The sequence below is a fragment of the Salvelinus fontinalis genome, chromosome 10 (assembly GCF_029448725.1).
Source record: "Salvelinus fontinalis isolate EN_2023a chromosome 10, ASM2944872v1, whole genome shotgun sequence".
NCBI lineage: Eukaryota > Metazoa > Chordata > Actinopteri > Salmoniformes > Salmonidae > Salvelinus > Salvelinus fontinalis.
Genome location: NC_074674.1, coordinates 20,205,762 through 20,230,408, shown reverse-complemented (window position 1 = coordinate 20,230,408; position 24,647 = coordinate 20,205,762). Strand labels below are relative to the sequence as shown.

The 24,647-nt window shown below is 44.2% G+C and overlaps 1 protein-coding gene and 1 long non-coding RNA gene across 2 annotated transcripts in view; one reads left to right on the top strand and one right to left on the bottom strand.

Moving 5' to 3' along the window:
• Positions 1 to 24,149, top strand: part of LOC129863788 (neuropeptide Y receptor type 1-like) — a 35,463-nt gene extending 11,314 nt beyond the window's left edge. Inside the window, exons 2-6 of the mRNA XM_055936045.1 lie at positions 11,478 to 12,096; positions 12,230 to 12,471; positions 12,555 to 12,701; positions 13,097 to 13,313; positions 13,511 to 24,149. Coding sequence (XP_055792020.1) covers positions 11,788 to 12,096; positions 12,230 to 12,471; positions 12,555 to 12,701; positions 13,097 to 13,313; positions 13,511 to 13,726 — 1,131 coding nt within the window. The 5' untranslated portion in view covers positions 11,478 to 11,787 and the 3' untranslated portion in view covers positions 13,727 to 24,149. The remainder of the gene's footprint in view (positions 1 to 11,477; positions 12,097 to 12,229; positions 12,472 to 12,554; positions 12,702 to 13,096; positions 13,314 to 13,510) is intronic.
• LOC129863789 (uncharacterized) lies at positions 104 to 4,385 on the bottom strand. The gene is made up of 5 exons (XR_008761016.1): positions 4,084 to 4,385; positions 3,692 to 3,745; positions 2,912 to 3,301; positions 2,630 to 2,734; positions 104 to 2,522 (listed from the first exon to the last, which is right to left on the bottom strand). It is a non-coding gene; the product is annotated as an uncharacterized LOC129863789 (long non-coding RNA).
• Positions 24,150 to 24,647: the final 498 nt, after the last annotated feature.

Here is a 24,647-nt window from a genome sequence, read left to right as displayed (position 1 = left end):
AACCCCTACACTCTGTATTTTCCGTTGCCTGCATCACCACCACAGAAAGCACTGAGCTAGGCTGAAACTCTTGTATTTTGGAGCTGCCTTACTCAAGAAAGCAAAAAAACGACCATGTTTTTGTGGCTTTATTACCTTTTAAACTTTTTTTTACATTGTTTGCACACTGATTTGTGATACAAATGAATGCCGAAATAACATGCAAAACAGGCAACAAAAAAAGTACATACAGTTCCAGTCAAAAGTTTGGACACACCTGCTTTTTCTTTCTTTTGACTATTTTCTACATTGCAGAAGAACAGTAAAGACATCAAAACGAGGGAATAACATATGGAATCATGTAGTAACCAAAAAAGTGTTAACCACAGCAAGATTTATTTTGGATTTGAGATTCTTCGAAGTAGCCACCCTTTTCCTTGATGACAGCTTCGCACACTCTTGGCATTCTCTCAAACATCTTCACCTGGAACACTTTTCCTACAGTCTCGAAGGAGTTCCCACATATGCTGAGCACTTGTTGGCTGCTTTTACTTCACTCTGCGGTCCAACTCATCCCAAACCATCTAAATTGGGATGAGGTCGTGTGATTGTGGAGGCCAGGTCATCTGATGCAGCACTCCATCACTCTCCTTCTTGGTCAAATAGCCCTTACACAGCCTGGAGGTGTGTTGGGTCATTGTCCTGTTGAAAACCAAACCACATGGGATGGCGTATCACTGCAGAATGCTGTGGGAGCCATGCTGGTTAAGTGTGCATTGAATTCTAAATAAATCACTGACAGTGTCACCAGCAAAGCACCATCACACCACCTCCTCCATGCTTCACGGTGGGAACCACACATTCTGAGATCATCCATTCACCTACTCTGCATCTCACAAAGACATGGCGGTTGGAACCAAAAAAAAACATATTTCCACTGGTCTAATGTCCTTTGCTCGTGTTTCTTGGCCCAAGCAAGTCTCTTCTTATTATTGGTGTCCTTTAGTGGTGGTTTATTTACAGCAATTCTACCATGAAGGCCTGATTCACACAGTCTCCTCTGAACAGTTGATGTTGATGTGTCTGTTACTTGAAGCATTTATTTGGGCTGCAATTTCTGAGGTTGGTAACTCCAATGAACTTAACCTCTGCAGCAGAGGTAATTCTGGTTCTTCCATTCCTGTGGCGGTCCTCATGAGAGCCAGTTTCATCATAGCGCTTGATGATTTTTGCGACTGCACTTGAAAAAACTTTCAAAGTTCTTAAATTTTTCCGCATTGACTGACCTTAAAGTAATGATGAACTATCATTTCTCTTTGCTTATTTGAGCTGTTCTTGCCATAATATGGACTTGGTTTTTTACCAATTAGGGCTTCTTCTGTATAACCACCCCTACCATGTCACAACACAAATGATTGGCTCAAGAAGGAAAGAAATACCACAAATTATATTTTAACAAGGCACACCTATTAATTGAAAGGAATTCCAGGTGACTACCTCATGAAGCTGGTTGAGGGAATGCCAAGAGTGTTTAAAGCTGTCATCAAGGCAAAGGGTGGCTACTTTGAATAACACTTTTTTGGTTACTACACGATTCCATGTGTTATTTCATAGTTTTGATGTCTTCACTATTATTCTACAATGTAGGAAATAGTAAAAATAAAGAAAAACCCTGGAATTATCATTACACAGATGCACCTTGTGCTGGGGACAATAAAAGGCCATTCTAAAATGTGCAGTTTTGTCACACAACACAATGCCACAGATGTCTCAAGTTGAGGGAGCGTGCAATTGGAATGCTGACTGCAGGAATGTCCACCAGAGCTGTTGCCAAAGAATTGAATGTACATTGAGAGAATTTGGCAGTACATCCAACCGGCTTCTTAACGCTACAGCATACAATGACATGCTAGACGATTCTGTGCTTCCAACCATTTGGCAACAGTTTGGGGAAGTCCCTTTCCTGTTTCAGCATGACAATGCCCCCGAGCATAAAGCGAGGTCCATCCAGAAATGGTTTGTCAAGATCAGTGTGGAAGAACTTGACTGGCCTGCACAGAGCGCTGACTTCAACCCCATCGAACACCTTTGATTTGAAATGGAACGCCGACTGCGAGCCAGGCCTAATCGGCCAACATCAGTGCCAGACCTCACTAATTCTCAGGTGGCTGAATGGAATTAAGTCCCCACAGCAATGTTCCAACATCTAGTGGAAAGTCTTCCCATAAGAGTGGAGGCTGTTATAGCAGCAAAGGGGGGACAAACTTCATATTAATGCATATGATTTTGGAATGAGATGTTCGACAAGCAGGTGTCCACATACTTTTGGTCATGTAGTGTATGTCTGACTATGTACCATAGAAAAACAAAAACAAATTTAAAAAGAGAAACAAAACAAACCGTTGGGTGACAGAATATAACCTATAACAGCTGTGCCTTGTTCCAGAGTTCACGACCTCGGTCACTCAAGATGAACACAGCCTAAAACCGTGGGTGTTGAAGATGTCCATCGTCACCTTGGAGGTGGCCTCGCCAGTCTCATCCTTGACAGGTATCATACAAAACAGAAAGAAAAATTGGTTCCAAGTACCCTTTTTAATGGGTTACAGAAGGGAATTTAGAGTTAAGCATGTACTCTTCCTTTACTGACCTTAATGGGTATTGCCTCCATCCACTTGGTAAAGAGATCGGTCGTCGTCAGACACCAGCTGTTGCCATTCCTAGATTTCGTGAAGTGTCCGATGTTGTCTACGCCCTAATATTTAAAGTATTAGATAGAATATTACATCATTCTTACCCGTATCTGTGTCGTACAGTATGCAGATGTTCATATTTGTAAGGATACTGACACAATATCGAACTCTGCTGTGGTCAAATAAAGCAGACATTACAAAACAACTTATCAGTGCAAAACGTGAATTGTGCCACTTACTGATCATGTGCCATGGTGAAACAACTGATGGGTTTCAACTCCAGCGCCACAGTCTTCACCCTCTCAAACTTCTGGTAGGCTAGACACAAAGTGTTTTAAGAACAAAGTGACAAATTTAAACATTGTGTGTTCTTTGATTATGACAGTAATTGAAATCATAATAATTTCAGATATAATAGAATGTGACTGATAAACAAAAGGTAATTTCACTTGCCCAGCTGTCCATCTCGTTGACAATTCCCCATCAGAAGAAGCGTAGGTTGATTTTGGCAATCATGCGCTTCACTCCAAAATGGCAAGCATGCATTTCGGTCAGCACGGCCTCCTTCTCGTCCTTAGTGAAAAGCAGCCTCCTGTGTGGCTGGCCATCCTTCCCCCGCATGTGATTGCCTAACAAGTTGGAAGAGAAGAGTTGTTGAAATACGCAAGTCTAAGTACATTTGCACTGCTGTGTTTCTCTGTGTCTTCCACTCTCTTCCCACCTCTCTCTCACTTTCATCCTTTCTCCCCCCCAGCCTATCTCTGTTTGTGTAGTCTAACTAAGAGACCTAGTTAATTAAGGGCAGTTGGAATTACCATAATTGCTTCCACCTATCCATTTGATTGATCAGGTTTAACTTATAGCTCGATACCACAATATGACAGACATATAACTAACTGCATGTATAGCTAGTAACATGTAGATGACCAATAAGCTAGATGGAAAATGGTTGTTGAAAAATGGTTGTACATAGCTAAATCCTTCCAGTTATCTAATAGAAGTTAATTGCCTAACGTTACCCTGAATTGTGAATTTCTGTTGTCGAGATCAGTTGGGCCTTCATAGTACTATGCCTGGTTGGAAAGATAAAAGAAAATCATTTAGGTGCAAGTTACATACAAACAGAAAGCTACAATAACAGTTAGTTAGCTAGCTAACATTAGCTAAATAAAACTGTCATGCATAAATGTATTTTGTCCCCCTACACCAAACGCGATCACGACACGCAGGTTAAAATATAAAGACAAACTCTGAACCAATGACATTAATTTGAGGACACGTCGAAAAGCATTAAACATGCATGGCAATTTAGCTAGTTAGCTTGCACTTGCTAGCTAATTTGTTCTATTTAGCTTGCTTGCTGTTGCTAGCTAATTTGTTCTGGGATATAAACATTGAGTTGTTATTTTACCTGAAATGCACAAACTCCTCTACTCCGACAATTAATCCACACATATAACGGCCAACCGAATCGTTTCTAGTCATCTCTCCTCCTTCCAGGCTTTTTCATCTTTGAACTTATATGGTGATCGCATCTAAACTTTCATAGTATTACCACGACAACCGGCAACAAAGTTCATCTTTCAATCACCCACGTGGGTATAACCAATGAGGAGATGGCACGTGGGTACCTGCTTCTATAAACCAATGAGGAGATGGGAGAGGCAGGACTTTCAGTGCGATCTGCGTCACAAGTAGGAATGACTTCTATTTTAGCCCTTGGCAACGTAGACGCTCATTGGCGCGGGCAATAATTGAATAACATGGATTTCTACATTTATTTTGCGATGCTCACACACGACGTGTCCGGTCTGGTCAGCATGTTATTAGGCTTATTATAACAAAGGCTGGTTCAACAGTATTGTGTGTCTTTTTTATCATTACATTTTACATTTATTTATTGTAGTTGTTAAAAAAACACTGCTTGTTTTTCGTTTATTGTTATTACAACCAAACTTATTAGGATTCACCTTCCTGGTTTTATGGTGACAACGTCCGTGGCACACTTGCAATGCAACTTCTGGAGATGTGTGAATGCGATCTGATCTGTAAAATGGTTGCGATTATGTTCATAAAACACAGTTCTATTTGGGAGCAGTATAACGGTGAGGGTACATTCTCCCTTTCTCTTTATATTGGATCTTTGTCCAGCTACTGTGAACATTTTGGATATGCATACAAAAGGTAACATTAAATGCCCACGGGGAGAAATGATGATGCCTGTAAGTGTGACACAAGTTGTGTTGTTTAGAATTTGATTTAAAATTATTTGTTCTTTTTTTTAGGCCTTATCAATAATGAATTTAATCTTGCTGATTGACAATGTTTGGCACGTCCCTGCTCAGCCATAATGTAATGTACAGTAGGAGCCCATATATCAGTGTGAATGCTATTGAGGCCATGCAATTACTTAGAACAATGTGGACTGCAAATGGGTTCAAGTGAATATATTTAGCATAGATAGGTCTACATTTGTTATTTTGTTTCGGTAAGCAATTTAACTAACTATAACGCACTAACATTGGAATTGGAGTTGATTCCAAGGCAATACATAAAATACCATAAATTCACAACACATATTTCGCCATGGAGCACTTTCTCAAATATTTCTGACACACTCCTGAACCTATAGTGTTACCGCCTTAGAAATACCACTGCGATAGGTTTGTTAAAATAGAGCCCTCCATGTCCTATTCCACTAGAACACCTATGGAGACACAAATGCTAGCGTGTGTGTCTGTGTGACAGGGTTCGTTGTTTATCCAAGCAGGGAGTTCTGGGGGATGTTGGATGGAGGATATTTGCTTGATTATTTTCTTCCGCTGGATAAATTGTTTCCACTGAGTGACTCAAGACTCTTGTCTTGCACACACTAAGAAAGACGCTTGAGGAGACTGAGACGTGTTCTTCAGACAGACAAATCCGATTGAAATCACTGGTCCCGTAGCATTTGTTTTCTACCTTTTATAATAAACCAGCCATATGCTGCTCATCAACCCCTACCTGCTGCTTTAATGACTGAACAATATCACCAGACAGAAATAGAATGGGGAGAGAGAGAGAGGGGTTAGGAAGAGAGAGCGGAGAGGGAGAGAGAGAGACACAGGAGGGAGTTAAAGAGAGCAAGAAAAAAAAGGAATTGGTGGTAAAAGATAGGGGAGACAGTGGAAGACAGGGGGGAGTGAGGGAAGAGATGGGGGAGTGTTAATTCTTGATGAAACCGACTGGTCATTTGCGCGCAATATTCATAGCACAGTAAAAATACTCAGTAGAGAGTAGCTAGCAAAACACAAGAGAGATACTAACGTTGTTTTTCCTGATTAGTGTTAGCGATAAGTGTCTGAGTTAATGAGGTGGTGTCATAAACATGATGTATTGTCTTTTCAAAGTAGGTTTAATTAAACAGCTTTCTCAAACCAGGACACCGCTGGCCTGAGGGAGAGCGTAAAGCGTGAGCCAGATAAAGAAGGAGGGAGAAACGCTCACTGTGTTTGCGTACATACAGCATGTGTGTGCGCGTGCATATTTGTGAGTGTTCATATTTGCGCGTGTGTTTGTGTGCATCCGAGCATGCATGCGTGTGTTATTAAATGTGTCTGGGAGCGCATTGGTATTTTTAGAGAGGCCAGGGATTTCAGACATCCCTGTCTGCTGCCAGATCAGGGAATATTATACTACAGTTTATCTCTGTTCTACAGCCTACTCTATGTTTATGTTAACGAGCCATAGCTACACTGTTGTATATATCTACTACAACTGTCTAGACTAATCGAAGGAGACACACGGGCGTGCATGTACGCACGCATGCACACACGCATACAAACACACACACACTTATTTTACGGTCATATTAAGCCATTTGTCTCTAGTGTTTAATCTCATCAGAGGAGCCAGTAACTAACACCATTAACCTGAGGGCAGTGTGTGTGTCTGTGTTTGTTTTTGCATCGGTGTGTGTTCCCAGTCTATCTATAGTTGCCCACATCTCTCTGTAACAGCGTTCCTCTCTCTCTTCATAAGAAGAGGTGGAGTAGTGATCGAGCCAAGGCGCAGCGGGTTGTGAATACATGATGATTTATTAAATAAACAAAACAGACAAAGACGAAAACGAACTATACTTGATATAACTAACAAAATAACAAAAACGAAACTAGACAGACTTAATACGACGAACTGACATAACACACGCAGAACGAACGAACAAGTACTTACTACAAAGAACGCACGAACAAACCGAAACAATCCCGTATGGTGTAACATCGACACAGACACAGGAGACAATCACCCACCAACAAACAGTGAGAACACCCTACCTAAATATGACTCTTAATTAGAGGAGAACGCAAAACACCTGCCTCTAATTAAGAGCCATACCAGGCAACCAAAACCAACATAGAAACAGATAACATAGACTGCCCACCCAAAACACATGCCCTGACCTAAAACACATACAAAAACAACATAAAACAGGTCAGGACTGTTACAGAACCCCCCCCCCTCAAGGTGCGAACGCCGGGCGCACCAGCACAAAGTCCAGGGGAGGGTCTGGGTGGGCAGTTGACCACGGTGGTGGTTCCGGCTCTGGACGCTGTCCCCACACCACCATAGTCACCCCCCGCTTCTGTCTACCCCTCCCAATGACCACCCTAAAACTCACATCCCCTAAATAAACGGCCAGCACCAGGAGAAGGGGCAGCACCGGGACAAGGGGCAGCACCGGGACAAGGGGCAGCACCGGGACAAGGGGCAGCACCGGGACAAGGGGCAGCACCGGAACAAGGGGCAGCACCGGGACAAGGGGCAGCACCGGGACAAGGGGCAGCACCGGGACAAGGGGCAGCACCGGGACAAGGGGCAGCACCAGGATAAGGGGCAGCACCGGGACAAGGGGCAGCACCGGGACAAGGGGCAGCACCGGGACTAGGGGCAGCACCGGGACAAGGGGCAGCACCGGGACAAGGGGCAGCACCGGGACAAGGGGCAGCACCGGGACAAGGGGCAGCACCGGGATAAGGGGCAACACCGGGACAAGGGGCAGGTCCCGGCTGATATACTCTGGCAGATCCTGGCTGAGGGACTCTGGCAGGTCTATGCAGGCTGACGGCTCTCGACGCTCATGGCGGGCTGACGGCTCTCGACGCTCATGGCGGGCTGACGGCTCTCGACGCTCATGGCGGGCTGACGGCTCTCGACGCTCATGGCGGGCTGACGGCTCTCGACGCTCATGGCGGGCTGACGGCTCTCGACGCTCATGGCGGGCTGACGGCTCTCGACGCTCATGGCGGGCTGACGGCTCTCGACGCTCATGGCGGGCTGACGGCTCTCGACGCTCATGGCGGGCTGACGGCTCTCGACGCTCATGGCTCGCTGGTGGCTCTGGCAGCTCATGGCTCGCTGGCGGCTCTGGCAGATCCTGTCTGGTTGGCGGCTCTGGCAGATCCTGTCTGGTTGGCGGCTCTGGCAGATCCTGTCTGGTTGGCGGCTCTGGCAGATCCTGTCTGGTTGGCGGCTCTGGCAGATCCTGTCTGGTTGGCGGCTCTGGCAGATCCTGTCTGGTTGGCGGCTCTGGCAGATCCTGTCTGGTTGGCGGCTCTGGCAGATCCTGTCTGGCGGGCGGCTCTGGCAGATCCTGTCTGGCGGGCGGCTCTGGCAGATCCTGTCTGGCTGGCGGCTCTGGCAGATCCTGTCTGGCGGGCGGCTCTGGCAGATCCTGTCTGGCGGGCGGCTCTGGCAGATCCTGTCTGGCGGGCGGCTCTGGCAGATCCTGTCTGGCGGGCGGCTCTGGCAGATCCTGTCTGGCGGGCGGCTCTGGCAGATCCTGTCTGGCGGGCGGCTCTAGCGGCTCCTGTCTGGCGGGCGGCTCTAGCGGCTCCTGTCTGGCGGGCGGCTCTAGCGGCTCCTGTCTGGCGGACGGCTCTGTAGGCTCATGGCAGACGGGCGGCTTTGCAGGCTCATGGCAGACGGGCGGCTTTGCAGGCTCATGGCAGACGGATTGCTCAGACGGCGCTGGGGAGACGGATGGCTCAGATGGCGCTGGGGAGACGGATGGCTCAGATGGCGCTGGGGAGACGGATGGCTCAGATGGCGCTGGGGAGACGGATGGCTCAGATGGCGCTGGGGAGACGGATGGCTCAGATGGCGCTGGGGAGACGGATGGCTCAGATGGCGCTGGGGAGACGGATGGCTCAGATGGCGCTGGGGAGACGGATGGCTCAGATGGCGCTGGGGAGACGGATGGCTCTGGCCGGATACGGCGCACTGTAGACCTGGTGCGTGGTGCCGGAACTGGAGGCACCGGGCTAAGGATAAGCACCTTCCTACTAGTGCGGGGAGCAGGGACAGGGCACACTGTATTCTCAAAGCCCACTCTATACCTGATGCGAGGTACCGGCACTGGTGACACCGGGCTGAGGACAAGCACATCAGGATTAGTAGGGGGAGAAGATACAGTGTGTTCAGGGCTCTGGAGATGCACAGGAGGCTTTGTGCGTGGTGCCGGAACTGGAGGCACCGAACTGGATACACGCACTACAGAGAGAGTGCGTGGAGGAGGAACTGGGCTCAGGAGACGCACTGGTAGCCTAGTGCGTAGTGTAGGCACTGTAGGTACTAGGCTGGGGCGGGGAGGTGGCGCCGGAAATACCGGACCGTGGAGGCGTACTGGCACTCTTGAGCATTGAGCCTGCCCAACCTTACCTGGTTGAATGCTCCCGGTCGCCCGACCAGTGCGGGGAGGTGGAATAACCCGCACCGGCCTATGTAAGCGAACCGGGGAAACCATGCGTAAGGCCGGTGCCATGTATGCCGGCCCGAGGAGACGCACTGGAGACCAGACGCGTTGACCCGGCCTCATGACACCTGGCTCAATACCCAATCTAGCCCTACCAGTGCGGGGAGGTGGAATAACCCGCACTGGGCTATGCACTCGTACAGGAGACACCGTGCGCTCTACTGCGTAACACGGCGCCTGCCCGTACTCCCGCTCTCCACGGTAAGCCTGGGAAGTGGGCGCAGGTCTCCTACCTGCCCTAGGCCCACTACCTCCTAGCCCCCCCCCAATAAATTTTTTGGAATTACTTACAGGCTTTTTGGGCTTCCGTGCCAGACTCGTTCCCTCATAGCTCCGGTTCCTCTCTCCGGTAGCCTCTGCTCTCCTCAGTGCCTCCAGCTGTTCCCATGGGAGGCGATCCCTACCAGCCAGGATCTCCTCCCATGTGTAGCAACCCTTTCCGTCCAATATATCGTCCCATGTCCATTGCTCCTTCTTTTCCTGTCCCTTACTCCAATTACTCCGCTGCTTGGCTCTGGAATGGTGGGTGATTCTGTAACAGCGTTCCTCTCTCTCTTCATAAGAAGAGGTGGAGTAGTGATCGAGCCAAGGCGCAGCGGGTTGTGAATACATGATGATTTATTAAATAAACAAAACAGACAAAGACGAAAACGAACTATACTTGATATAACTAACAAAATAACAAAAACGAAACTAGACAGACTTAATACGACGAACTGACATAACACACGCAGAACGAACGAACAAGTACTTACTACAAAGAACGCACGAACAAACCGAAACAATCCCGTATGGTGTAACATCGACACAGACACAGGAGACAATCACCCACCAACAAACAGTGAGAACACCCTACCTAAATATGACTCTTAATTAGAGGAGAACGCAAAACACCTGCCTCTAATTAAGAGCCATACCAGGCAACCAAAACCAACATAGAAACAGATAACATAGACTGCCCACCCAAAACACATGCCCTGACCTAAAACACATACAAAAACAACATAAAACAGGTCAGGACTGTTACACTCTCCTCTCCTGTGTGTGTGTGCTTGTTTCCTGTCCTAATGGGTAGTGTATGTATGATTGCATGACTACATGCCTCATCTGAGCTGCATTCTCTCTTTCATGCAAATGAGCCAGAAATTACTGTTGCTGTCCAGCATTTAGCTTTGTGTTTGTGTGCGTGTGCGTGTGTGTGCGTGCGTGCGTGCGTGTGCGTGCGTGCGTGCATGTGTGTGTGTGTGTGCGCAACCTGCTGGGGAAAAAGAAAGAAACAAAAGACATGAAAGATGAGTTCTGAGGAAAGAGAGATGATAAGATGGTTACAGTAGAGTGAGGGAGAGCGAGACAGACAAAGAGGGAGACAAAGAAATAAAGATGAGAGAATGAGAGAGGAACAGAGAGACAGTGAGAGAGAATCTGTAGTAATTGTCAGTCATACAGCGTTAAAACGAGACCTGCTTTCTTGAGGGAAGATAGACCGACATAATTATATTCTCCCCTCCTCTACTTTCTCCTCCTTAAATATCTATCCCTGAGCTCTTCAACACTGGCTAGAGACTTAATACCTTTTATGCATATTAAGTGGACATTGTTATATATAGTGGACAATGAAAGCCTTTCCTCCCTCTTATTTTCTTCTTCTCTTCTTATTAGTTATCCCCCTCCTCTCTTTTTCTGTTCAACTTTTTTCAACTCCTTTTTTCAAATCTCAACCCTTCTCGTATCTTCTCTGTCTTCATCTAAACTCTCTTTTCCTTTTTCTCTTTTCCTTTTTCATTATCATCTTGTCCTCTCTTCTAGTCTCTTCTCTCCTCTCATCTCCTGTTCTGTCTTTTCACATGTTCTCTCATCTTCTCTACATTCTCCTTCTTATGGTCTTTTCGAAGCTATATTCTCTTTTCCTCCATCCCCTGCCTTTTTTTATTTTTTATTTGTAGATTATTCTCTACTCTTATACAGTAAATAGACTGTGAGATTATCTTCTATTGTCTTCCCTGTTTTACACATAGAGACTTTGAGCTGATCCTGAGCCAAGCCAGTCACAGTGTCTCCAGCAGACCGAGGGAGTGGGCTCAGCCAATAAAAGTGATTAGCAGACTCGGACAGCCAATCACGGCGACTCTAGCAACATGACGACCAACCAGCTGTGGCCAACTGAGAAGGGTATAGAAAGACTATAACTGCCTGTCTACCCCATCACCCTGTACCCCTCTACACCGCCTTGAACTCTCTCGGGCCCCCCATCAACTCCCAGTCTCTACCCCCTCAGAGGGAGTTCAGTAAGCACCCTCTAACAGCCTCCTAAGCCCTTCTTCCACCATGACCAATAACAGCAGCTCCCCTGGCATCTGGGAGACCATTGATTGGTCCGAGTCAGGCCAGTGCCCGCCCTCGGTGTGCGGGGCCACATTCCTTATTGTGGCCTACAGCACGGTGATCGCGGTGGGGTTACTAGGCAACGTGGGCCTGGTGTTCATCATTGGGCGGCAGAAGGAGCTGCGTAACGTCACCAACATTCTGATCGCCAACCTGTCCTGCTCGGACATCCTGATGTGTGTGGTGTGTCTGCCAGTCACCGTCATCTACACTCTGATGGACCGCTGGGTATTGGGAGAGGCACTCTGCAAGGTGAGAACACAGTTCCTGCACCTGTATGTTTGTTGGATAACCGTTCCGTGTCTGTTTGTGTCTGTAATCTGTCTTTTTTTTCTCCTCCCGCTCCCTCTCTTCTCCCTCATATATCTCCTCTCTTCCCTCTCAGGTCACTCCATTTGTACAGTGTGTGTCAGTGACGGTGTCTATATTCTCCCTGGTGTTGATTGCGTTGGAGCGCCATCAGTTGATCCTGCACCCTACTGGCTGGTCCCCAGCAGCAGGCCACTCCTATCTGGCCGTAGGTCTCACCTGGTTGGTCGCCTGCTTAATATCCCTCCCCTTCCTATCCTACAACATTCTGACTGACGATCCCTTCCAGAACCTCACACTGCCCGCCAACCCCTTCAGGTTAGTGTGTGTGTGTGTGTGTTTGATTGTGCATGCCAGATGTAGCACTCTCTCTCTCCTCCTCTCTCTCTCTCTCTCCTCAGAGACCATGTGATCTGTATGGAGAAATGGCCGACAGATAGACACCGTCTGGCCTACACCACCTTCCTGCTGCTGTTCCAGTACTGCGTCCCTCTGCTATTGGTGCTGCTCTGCTACCTCCGCATTTTCCTACGCCTACGTCGACGCAGGTGACACACACACACACACACACACACACACACACAGGACAGTCAAAGAATTGGCAAATTAATGAGTCGTTCATAGTCAATGGAGTCATTGTGAAGAAAAGTTGAAGACAAATGAGAGTCTACTTACTCAGACGCAGGTAATACATCAGGACAGGATTCAGTGAATGGTAGTCAATTAATTACCAATGATGAATTGGAGAATGAAATAAATGAATGAGTGCAGTAGTAGTCCAATGATTATCAAAGGGGATAGCCAGTGAACAGTTAATGAGTAAATGTTAATGAAGTTAATGAGTACCTGGTATAGTGTGGTATAAATCCCATTCATCTAGTCCGTTCCTGTGGCCCCCCCCAAGAACAAATAAAAAGTCCATTCCTGTGTTTCTCCCATCTAGGGACATGGTGGAGCGGAGCCGGATGGCCCGAGGAGCCCAGAGGATCAATGCTATGCTGGCGGCCATCGTAGCTGCCTTCGCCCTTTGCTGGCTGCCGCTCAACGTGTTCAACACGATATTCGACTGGCACCACCAGGCGCTGCCCGCCTGCCAGCACGATGCTTTGTTCTCTGCCTGCCACCTCACTGCCATGGCCTCCACCTGTGTCAACCCTGTGGTGAGTGGACTGGACTAGAATTAAATTGAAAATAAATTAACTTAATTTTTATTGAACTGTATTGATAAAAATTGTGGAAATGGAAATCTCATTACAAACATGTGCTGGTGCTGTACATTAACACCTTTTCCACACACACACACACACACACACACACACACACACACACACACACACACACACACACACACACACAGGTGTACGGCTTCCTGAACAGTAACTTTCAAAAGGAGTTGAAGGTTCAGCTGCAGCGCTGCCACTGTGGCTTGGGGGCGCCAGAGAGCTATGAGAATTTCCCGCTCTCTACCGTCGGCAGCGAGGGGATAACCAAGATGTCAACGCTGAACCGAGCAGGGTCAATGAGCACCGCGCTGCCTCCACGGGCCGAGCCCAGTGTTAGCGTACGCAGCTAACGTCTAGCCAACAGAGTGGCTAATGCTAATGGATGAGTAGTGTAACGTGTACAGCTGTCAGACAGGGTGTAACAACAAGGATACAGTTCATATCAAGTAAGCAGCAAACAGACAAACCCCCAAATGAACAGAGCTGGCATAGAGCAGCTAACGCTAATGGACAGAGCTAGCGGCGGATGCTAAAGAGAGACAGAGTGGAAATAAGCAGCTGGACAGACAGGACAGACAGAGATAGTTGGCCCCAGTTCCCATGAGGTACAGTCAATTTCTGAATTCCTATGAAGCATTGCAGGCCGAGCAGACTATACAGAACTGATGTCTGCACTTAGCTAAAATAAAAATGAACGAAAAGATCCATACAGCTAATCAACAGAGCAGCTCGTGGACAGAGTGCACACATGCAGCTACGCTAGGTAGCACACAGCTGGAGAGACTGCGACAGAGTGACAGACCCAGGGACGTGTGGGCTCTGTTTCCATGGTGATGGTGTATTTCTGAACTAAGTCAGTTTGTTCCCAGAAGAATTGTCGTCACCAGAGTTTGACATCATCCTAGGATGTTAAGCTGCTGTCATGCCAGTCAGATGGATGGATGGACAGACGGTCAGTCAGTCAGTCAATTCTGAACTCAGGGCTGCCTTGAGCTGATATGACAGCTGTCTGTCTAACATGAGAATAACCCTGTTGACACTGACAGCCCTCCCTCTCAGTCGCTGTCTCCCTGTGAGCTGTTCAGTAATCAGAGAGATCAGTCTGAGACATGCTGATGAAAGAGACAGAGAGAGGGGAGGAGAGAGAGAGAGTCCCTGATGTTGCAAACGCATTGCAGACAGATCATACACACACAGAGCTGGCTGACAGGACTGGCTGTCTGGTCTACTGACTATCTGTCTGGGTGGCCGACTGGCTGATTGGCTGGCTGGCCTACTGTAGATCTTCATCATTAATCCACATCAACTTTATGATTGTACAAAACAGTGGAAATGGATGTAAAAAAAAATATATATATATCATGATTTTTATATTTTTGTCTAAAAGTAAAACAAAATTCCACTTCTTCCTTTCATTTGTGGTGAAACTGCCAAGGCTCCAGCTTGATGTTGTGCATCTGTAATTTTATATATGGAGTGTTTTTGTTATTGCTTTTAGTTGGCTCTGATTTTAATGATCCAACCATATCGCTCATGTATAAAATTAGTATTAGCTTTGGTGTGTGTGTGTGTGTGTGTGTGTGTGTGTGTGTGTGTGTGTGTGTGTGTGTGTGTGTGTGTGTGTGTGTGTGTGTGTGTGTGTGTGTGTGTGTGTGTGTGTGTGTGTGTGTGTGTGTGTGTAAACCCTCTTAGGTGTGTGTTCAGGATATAATCACCTCAGCCCTTCTCATTGGCTCCTGCCCCAGACATTGAGGCCTGTTTGGATCTTAACGGCAGGCAGTTTCCTGCTTCACTAGAGCCAATCATGTGTTAACATGTAAATACTGCTACATGCTAACGTGTTAGCTTTGGCCGGTCCAGGAACAATCCTGGCCCCTAACTCCTGGGCCCTGAGTGCTGAACTAGAATCTAGACAATAGATCCTAGTACAGATATGAACTCACCACTGTAGTACAGATGTTGGATTTTAATTTGATCACTATTCTGTCCCTCTCTCGCTTGCTCAAACACTAAAGCACCAGACAGTATATATGTTTTTCTTCCTACTGGTACTGTAGACGTATAGGTCCTATTACTGAAACATTGAAATGTACAAAAATGTATCTGAAATGAACCTATACACGTCAACAACCGTTGTTTTATATAGCTTAATAACAAAAGATACAAATTGGTCCACCACGACATACAAGTGTCAAGTGTATCCAAAATGTAGCCGTACAGTAGGCTACACCCAAACTATAGCCTACTGTAGCCTATCAAAACTAATTGCACACATAGGCCTATAACATTAGATGTAAAGGTGAAATTGAGAATAGTGAGGTACCTACGGAATGGAGCCTAATGCCGCATAGGAGAGCGACCAATAGAAAATACATAAGCAAAAAGGTTACGAATCAACTATCAAAATGTCGTTCAATTGTGGCATGGGGTGGTCTAGCAGTCAGGGCTGCTACCTTCAGTGCCGTGTAGGCGTGGGGTTGATTCTGGCACACACCCTTCTGACACATATCATTCAAACCACCCGATTGACTTAATTTAGTTACACATTTCAAATACACATTTTTTAATTTTTTAAAGAGACCATACCAGACACTAATATTTTAAAGACTTTTGTATTTAATGGATAACATAAATAGGAATTATGAATATGAATATCAAAAAATAACAGAAGGCTACACCAACATTAGTTTCCATTCACACAAAGTGTTGGGTAAAATGCCACAGTAGATTTGCCGTGGTAAATGAGGAAACACTTGATTTCAATTGTACTGAATGCTTGTAAAACACATACCTCGCCCTTAGTCTGTTCGAAAAGGACAGAAGCCTAGGTTCAATCAGATCAATCGTTAACCGGAGAAAGCAGACACCCGCATAGCCAATGCTTTGGCGTTGTTGGAGGTGGAACTGCACTGGAGCCATCAAATGGTGAGCAGCTGCTCTTGCAATCATTGTCATGAAGCCACACCTGTCACCCTTGAATTATGAAATTCAGAACGAGGAAGTGTACGCTATATAGAAATAATTATGCTCAAATTGAAAATCATGAAACTAAATAATGAGGGTTTCTATCATCCTTATCGAGATGTATAGTACATCTCAAATTCCAGTGTTCCAACTTGTAAACAAGGCTGCATGGGATTTCTGTTAATGTGACTTCGTGCAGCCAATGGCAATGTCCGCTTTGGGTATAATCAGTGGTGTGTATTCATGGGGGCCAAGGGAAGCCAGGCTTCCCAAAATATACAGTACCAGTCAAAAGTTTGGGCACAACCTACTCATTCCATAGTTTTTCTTTATTTTTACTATTTTCTACATTATAGAATAATAGTGAAGACATCAACATTATGAAATAGCACATATGGAATCATGTAGTAACCAAAAAAGTGTTAAACAAATCAAAATATATTTGAGATTCTTCAAAGTAGCCACCCTTTTGCCTTGATGACAGCTTTGCACACTCTTGCATTCTCTCAACCAGATTCATGAGGTAGTCAACTGGAATGCATTTCAATTAACAGGTGTGCCTAGTTAAAAGTTAATTTGTGGAATAGAAGATAGCCCTATTTGGTAAAAGACCAAGTCTTTATTATGGCAAGAACAGCTCAAATAAGAAAAGAGAAATGACAATCCAACATTACTTTGACTGACCTTCATGTCTTAATCGGGAAATCGTCACTCCTGTCAAATCCTATTGAGAGCATACGTCATTGACAGAAAAACTTGAATTGTTGCATCTCATTGTGTTGTCCTCCGGTGACTAGCTAGCCATCTAGCTAAAATTGTCCTTTTCCTAAATTAGCCATGGATGGAGATATGGATTTGCACTTGTGGTTTTACTTAATTCTCTGTACTGTTCAATGATTATAACGAAACAAAATTCTCTGGTCTGATGAAACCAAGATTGAACTCTTTGGCCTGAATGCCAAGTGTCACATCTGGAGGAAACCTGGCACCATTCCTACTGTGAACCATGGTGGTGGCATCACGCTGTGGGGATGTTTTTCAGCGGCAGGGACTAGGAGACTAGTCAGGATCGAGGGAAAGATGAACAGGGCAAAGTACAAAGAAATCCTTGATGAAAACCTGCTCCAGAGCGCTCAGGACCTCAGACTGGGGCTAAGGTTCACCTTCCAACAGGACAACGACCCTAAGCACACAGCCAAGACAACGCAGGAGTGGCTTCGGGACAAGTCTCTGAATGTCCTTGAGTGGCCCAGCCAGAGCCCGGACTTGAACCCAATCGAACATCTCTGGAGGGACCTGAAAATAGCTGTGCAGTGTCACTCCCCATCCAACTTGACAGAGCTTGAGAGGATCTGCAGAGAAGAATGGGAGAAAATCATCAAATATAGGTGTGCCAAGCTTATAGCGTCATACCCAAGAAGACTTGAGGCTGTCATCGTTGCCAAAGCTGCTTCAGCAAAGTACTGAGTAAAGGGTCTGAATACTTATGTAAATGTCATAAAATTCTACAAATCAGTTTTTGCTTTGTCATAATGGGGTATTATAAGAAACAAAACTATTTCATCCATTTTAGAATAAGGCTGTAACGTAACAAAATGGGGAAAAAGTCAAGGGGTCTGAGTACTTTCCGAATGCACTGTATATGTGTACATATAGGTAGGGGTAAGGTGACTAGGCAGCAGGATACTGGGGTTCCTTCAGTAGGGCATGCAAACCATAGTTTGCTCGGCTGTGCATTCTGCTGGAAGCATGCATTGTCCAACCTAATCCTGAAGGCATGGTCAATCGATATAGGGCTTTTCAGTCTCAAAAGGCTGTGATCCTTTGAACGTGTATTACCATGAATAAACAGAATATTCCTAATTTAAGTTCATACTGTATGTGTTAAATGGAATAGTAACTGAAATATGGACACTGACTATAGGCCTATAACCTCTCACGTTGCGTAATAAAATATATAATATAATTATGCATTTCTTGCAGTAAAATTATACAACAAATGCTAATTTTGTCTTAGGAACAAGAGAGGAGAAATATGATTCTTTCAGCATCTCTTGAGAAAATGCAAATGCACATGTAATGTGTTATCTTTCTTTGACACTGTTATGCAAGCAGACAGTATTTCAACCACATAAAATATGCACCCAAGATGAACTGAAGCCTTTCATCATTTTCTCAGCTTTTTCATTTTCATGAAACCAGTCAAACTGATGACACGGGACATTTTGCACAGGACCAATCTTTCCACTGTTTTGTAATTCTTGATATTTCTCCCCGGTCCCTAAATGCAACAGACAACTTTACCTGTGTTAACTAGATTACTAATGCATTCATTCTATCAATGTAAAACATTATTCTGGTGAGGACTACTTTATTTAGTCTTCTGGGGGCAACAAGTTAGGCTTACATGCAGCTTTTCTTCTGTCCTATCTAACTATAATCCGACAAACAAATGGCTTACCAAATGTCAGAAAATATAAAATGGCCTACCAAATGTCAGAAAATATAAAATGGCCTACCAAATGTCAGAAAATATAAAATGGCCTACCAAATGTCAGAAAATATAAATGGCCTACCAAATGTCAGAAAATATAAAATGGCCTACCAAATGTCAGAAAATATAAAATGGCCTACCAAATGTCGTAAATTCTAATATTCTAATCAGATGAAAACCTCACACAACACCCATGATGTGCACAACTGCACCTGAGCAGACTGTGAAAAACAACAGTAAGCAGGATAAGAAGTTTACATGCCACAGTATCCCGTCTAAGATCCGCATATCCCTTATATGGGTTTCTCATATCCGGATACAAGCTTTTTCGGGTTATTGTAAACGGGATATGATGTTTATATGCATCAACTCAGAATACTTGAGGAGCCTGAATAATAACGGGATATTGGTGTGCATGTAAACGTGGTCATTGTAATCCAAACCCAACCCAACATTTACTCGTTGTGACGCACCCAGGTTCCAAACTCCTTTTTAGATGAGACTAACTTTACGTCAAAAATGATCCTATTTACAGTTTGTAGTCAATGTTGTCACTAGAACAAATGTTTCTGACTCAATTTGATGCCACAGAGGCCGTTTTCAAAGGGATTGGTTCTTTTTTAGGGGCAGTTGCTCTTGAAAGACTTTGGTTGCAAGCAGGACTAAGGTAACACAGACATCTTTTAGGGCGCAATAATGAGGTAACCATTATGGTTGCAATTGAGATCAGCTGTGCGGGTTAATCTAGCTGTTATTGATGGTTTAACGAGACATCAACTGACGATAATCTAGTGCCATCGATGGTTTGCAATAGGCCTCTTGTTTTTGGATTATATTCTAATACGTTCTTCATGCTACCCGTTAGCCTGTCCATTGTTACATACTGTAATGAAAGGTGTGAAAACCGATAATAGCCTACTGTTTGTGTTTCCCTGGCTGAGTTGATGAGCACATTTGAGCCATCAGTTGATTGACAGATGTAGGCCTACTGTAGAACTATAAACTGTCCTCCAGTGTGGGTGCTCGCCCATGTTCTATAGTTAGGCTATTTACAGTACCTTCAGTATTCATACCCCTTGACTTGTTCCACATTTTGTTGTGTTACAGCCTGAATTCAAAATTGATTCCATATATTTTTTTCTCTCTCTCACCTATCTACACACAATACCCCATAATGGCAAAGTGAAAACATGTTTTTAGAAATGTTAGAAATTGTATTGAAAATTAAATACAGAAATATTTAATATACATAAGTATTTACACCCCTGAGTCAATACATGTTAGAGTCACCTTTGGCAGTGATTACAACTGCAACTTTGCATCTCAGGAACATTCATTGTTCCTGGTAAGAAACTCCAGTGTATATTTGGCCTTGTGTTTTAGACTATTGTCCTGCAGAAAAGTGAGTTTGTCTCCTCGTGTCTTTTGGATTGTAAACTGAACCAGGTTTTCCTCCAGGATTTTGCCTGTGCTTAGCGCCAGTCCATTTATTTTCTATCCTTGCCGATGACAAGCATACCCATAACATGATGCAACCACCACTATGCTTGAAAATATGAAGAGTGGTACTCAGTGATGTGTTTTGTTGGATTTCCCCCAAAACATAATGCTTTGTATTCAAGACATAAAATTAATTTATCTGCCAATTTATTTGCAGTTTTACTTTAGTGCCTTATTGCAAACAGGATGCATGTTTTGGAATATTTGTATTCTGTACAGGCTTCCTTCTTTTCACTCTTTCATTTAGGTTAGTATTGTGGAGTAACTACAATATTGTTGATCTATTCACAGTTTTCTCCTATCACAAGCCATTAAACTCTGTAAATGTTTTAATCCCGGGGCAGTTTCCTTCCTCTTCGGCAACTGAGTTAGAAGCAGTTTCCTTCCTCTCCGGCAACTGAGTTTGGAAGGACGCCTGTATCTTTGTAGTGACTGGGGCTATTGATACATTATCCAAAGTGTAATTAATAACTTTACCATGCTCAAACAGATATTCCATGGCTGTTTTTTTTTTTTTTTTTTTTTTACCCATCTACCAATAACTGCCCTTCTTTGTGAGGCATTGGAAAACCTCCCTGGTCTTTGTGGGTGAATCTGTTTGAAATTCACTGCTCAACTGAGGGACCTTACAGATAATTCTATGTGTGGGTTACAGAGTTGAGGTAGTCCTTTAAAAATCATGTTAAACGCTATTATTGCACACACAGTCAGTCCATGCAACTTCTTATGTGACTTGTAAAGCACATTTTTACACCTCAACTTATTTAGGCTTGCCATAACAAAGGGGTTAAATACTTTATTGACTCAAGCCATTTCAGCTTTTCATTTGTTATTAATTTGTAAACATTTCTAAAAACATAATTCCACTTTGACATAATGGGGTATTGTGTATAGGGGGGTATTCTGTGACACAAAATCTCAATTTAACACAACAAATTGTGGGAAAAGTCAAGGGGTGTGAATGCTTTCTGAAGACAATATAGTTATTGTCTGGTGAGGATATCCCTTACTGTTGGTGAGATTTCCATTGCTAAGCTGTTATGGTCCGGCTACAGTAGCATAGGCCTACTGTACTTTCAGTTTAATGCCGGTATTTGAAGTATTGTATGGCTTTAATATTTCATTTCATAAAGGTGTCAAGATGTTGCATATGCATTTGAGCCTATCCAAAGAAAATGTTGTTGAGCTGAGACACTTTTCTTTGATGTGTAATTTTTAGACTATTCATTTTACTTCTTGAAAAAAATGTGATTAACTTGTGTGCATAAATTAATTGAAAAATGAACAATCCAATTGTGGAACTTTTCCACTCATTCAGTGTGTGAATCAAAAGTGAAAGGGAAAACTTGCAATGTATTCAAGACTTAAAAGTCCTCTGAAGTGTTTAATTCAAAAACTCAAAATCTTCAACCTGAATTCCAGCACACAGAGTTTATTTTCTATTTCTTTGTTGGTTTTCTCTTTCAATGGTGGAACATAGCATATATTGTTGCTTGCTAGATTTGTTCATGTTTTATTAATCAATTTAGCCTACCTTGTATTTAGCCTAATCATGTTTTATGTTGGACGTGTGCTCACAATCAAATTGTTATTGTCCAATAATTTATTCTTTCTTAAAGGTATTTTTTTACATGTTCGTAATTTTGTAGCTTTTATTGTAGAGATAGAACAGTGTTGGAAAGACGGGGAAGCTGGGGGATAAAGGGAAGTGGAAATGTACTGTATTGCTTGCCTTGAACATATAATAAAACAATTGATGTAAAAAAAACAACGTTTGACGTGCTGTATCCTACATAGGCTACTTGAACTGATGCCCAGCGGAACTGCAGTCAAAGGTACAATGAATGTACAGTACTGCGTTGTATTCAAACGCCGCTTGCAGTTGTCCCCTGGCGGCGATTCTCAATATTTTTCTTCAGACATTCAAATCCCCTTGCTGCAGGATTATTTTCCTTCTGTGACAAAACGGGTCAAATTAAGGTCCGACATCTGTCGGCGTGCTACAGAGGGTCATATAATATTGACTATGTTTCTATTCTATGTTTCTATTCTACAGTCTATCTGGTCATGCTGTTGATACTCCTATATCACATATTGATATAGCTCCAGTTCTCATGGTAATCTGTCATTGAGGATAATAGATTGGAATCTGAATGTATTGAAGAGAGATGAAATGTTTACAGAGAGATAGAACGATGAAAAGAATACTACTGTAAAGTACTGTTGGTCAGACTGGTTGGTATGACAACCACAAGGAGTTGTCTTAAGCAGAAACGATCAGGCTGGAGATCAGAGGGGCTAAAAGGATAACAGGTCCTGGATCAGATAGAAGAGGGTTAGATTGAGGGGGAACTTCTGTACTCTAGCTCACAGACTTGAACTGTCATCCTTTCTCTCGGCTGTATCTCTCCACTGTACTTACATGCTTTACTCACATGCTTACTGTATTCTGGCAAATTACTGTGCTGCTGTAAAAATACTGTACCTAGAAATACTGTACTGAGAAACCTGGCATTCTTATACTGAAGTGTTGGGAATAACCTGCCTCATACTTGTTGTAGATGTTCATACGTTGAAATAAGAAATCCTGAATTTAAATTCCTGTTTCAGAATAGATATAATTATGGTGTATGCACTTCCATCACACTTCACCAAGTCAACAGTGTGTGCGCACACGCGAACACAAACACACACACACACACACGCACGCACACACACACACACACACACACACACACACACACACACACACACACACACACACACACACACACACACACACACACACACACACACACACACACACAGAGGAGTTAAGACTGCTGTCACCAGCTGTTCAAATCGCACACAACAATTTGACAAGACAAATTTGACTCAGCATCTCTGGACGATTTCCTTGCCAAGAATATACTGTTTAAACCATCAACTCCAAGGGCTAAACACCCACGCACTCACACACTCACACAGTGACACACACACACTCACACAGTGACACACACACAGTGACACATACACACACGAAGCACACGAAGAAAGATCTCACAGCTAGGTGAGGAGAGAATCACGGTTTATTTCTGGTTTTGTTCCCAATCATTTTTATTCATGTGAAAAGAAGAGGTGCAAACTAGATATGTTACGTTGTGTTTCTGTCTGTGATCTGACGATCTCTCTCTTGCCTTGGTGCCCCATGGTGCATCACTCTGTATGTTGTGGAGGAGTGTTTGGTAGGCTGATGCATGTTGCTGGTTAATTTAAGACACGTACGCATGTACGCACACATACTCACTCAAAGACATGAGATAAAAGATAGATAACAGGTGGTTACGGCTGTATGAGTCACAACAACATAAATAATCATCGTGTGTGTTTGTGTGTTGCATAATCACCACCCTAAGTGTGTTTTCCCTCACTAATGATCACACACTCATACATACAGGGACCTTGACATAGATTGCAGGTACAGCAAACACAGACATTTAAATGACACTACAGTGTGCTGGACATGACTACAGGACATCTGGACAATTGATGTGTGTGCTTTTGAGTGTGTCTGTACCGTAACTTTCAGAGAGAGCAGTGTATTATGTTGAAGTGGACTGAGATTCTTTTTAAATGCACTTAAAACCCCCAAAAAGAATGTTTATCTTTCTTTTTCTTCTGTTTTCTGATGAATGTAACGGAGCCTCAAGCAGATGTACCCTCTGAACCAAGCTTTCCTTTTAGATGTCTTCATTTGTTTCTAATATACTTTCCTTATAGATTTTTATGAGGCTGAAATGTTCCGTAAATGTGTTTGAATACAAGAGTCCAACCTGCATCTCCGTGGTTTTGTGTTCTTTCAAGGATTCAAAGCTAAGAATGTTATTTTTCTGTTTTGCTGGAATGTCCCGGGTCAGAGGAGGATACTCGGCTTGAGAGAGGGATGGATAGGAGTTGGGGCTTAGAGAAACAGCATCATCATGTTCGAAGAGAGCTTGTTGCCTCCTGCTAGTATTCCTTCCCTTCCTCTGTAATTCCTGCAGATCTGAGTCTCCATGGAGCAGATTACAGTGCCTGTGGAGTAAACCTGTGTGTTTTCTTTCTCGCACATATGGGCCTGCTTGCGTGTGCGTTTGTGAGAGAGAGTAAATGTGTTTGTGTTAGGGTGTTACGCTGTCTCCTCTTTGTGTAGTCTGTCCCTGATATTTCAGTGGTTCTTTCCTCCCTCTCGCATGGCGGACGATTTCACGGATGGCTGCAGGAGCAGGTCTCTCACCTCACTGGTGTGTTAAACATGATGAGCGAGAGAGAGAGGCTAGCAATTACTGATGCAA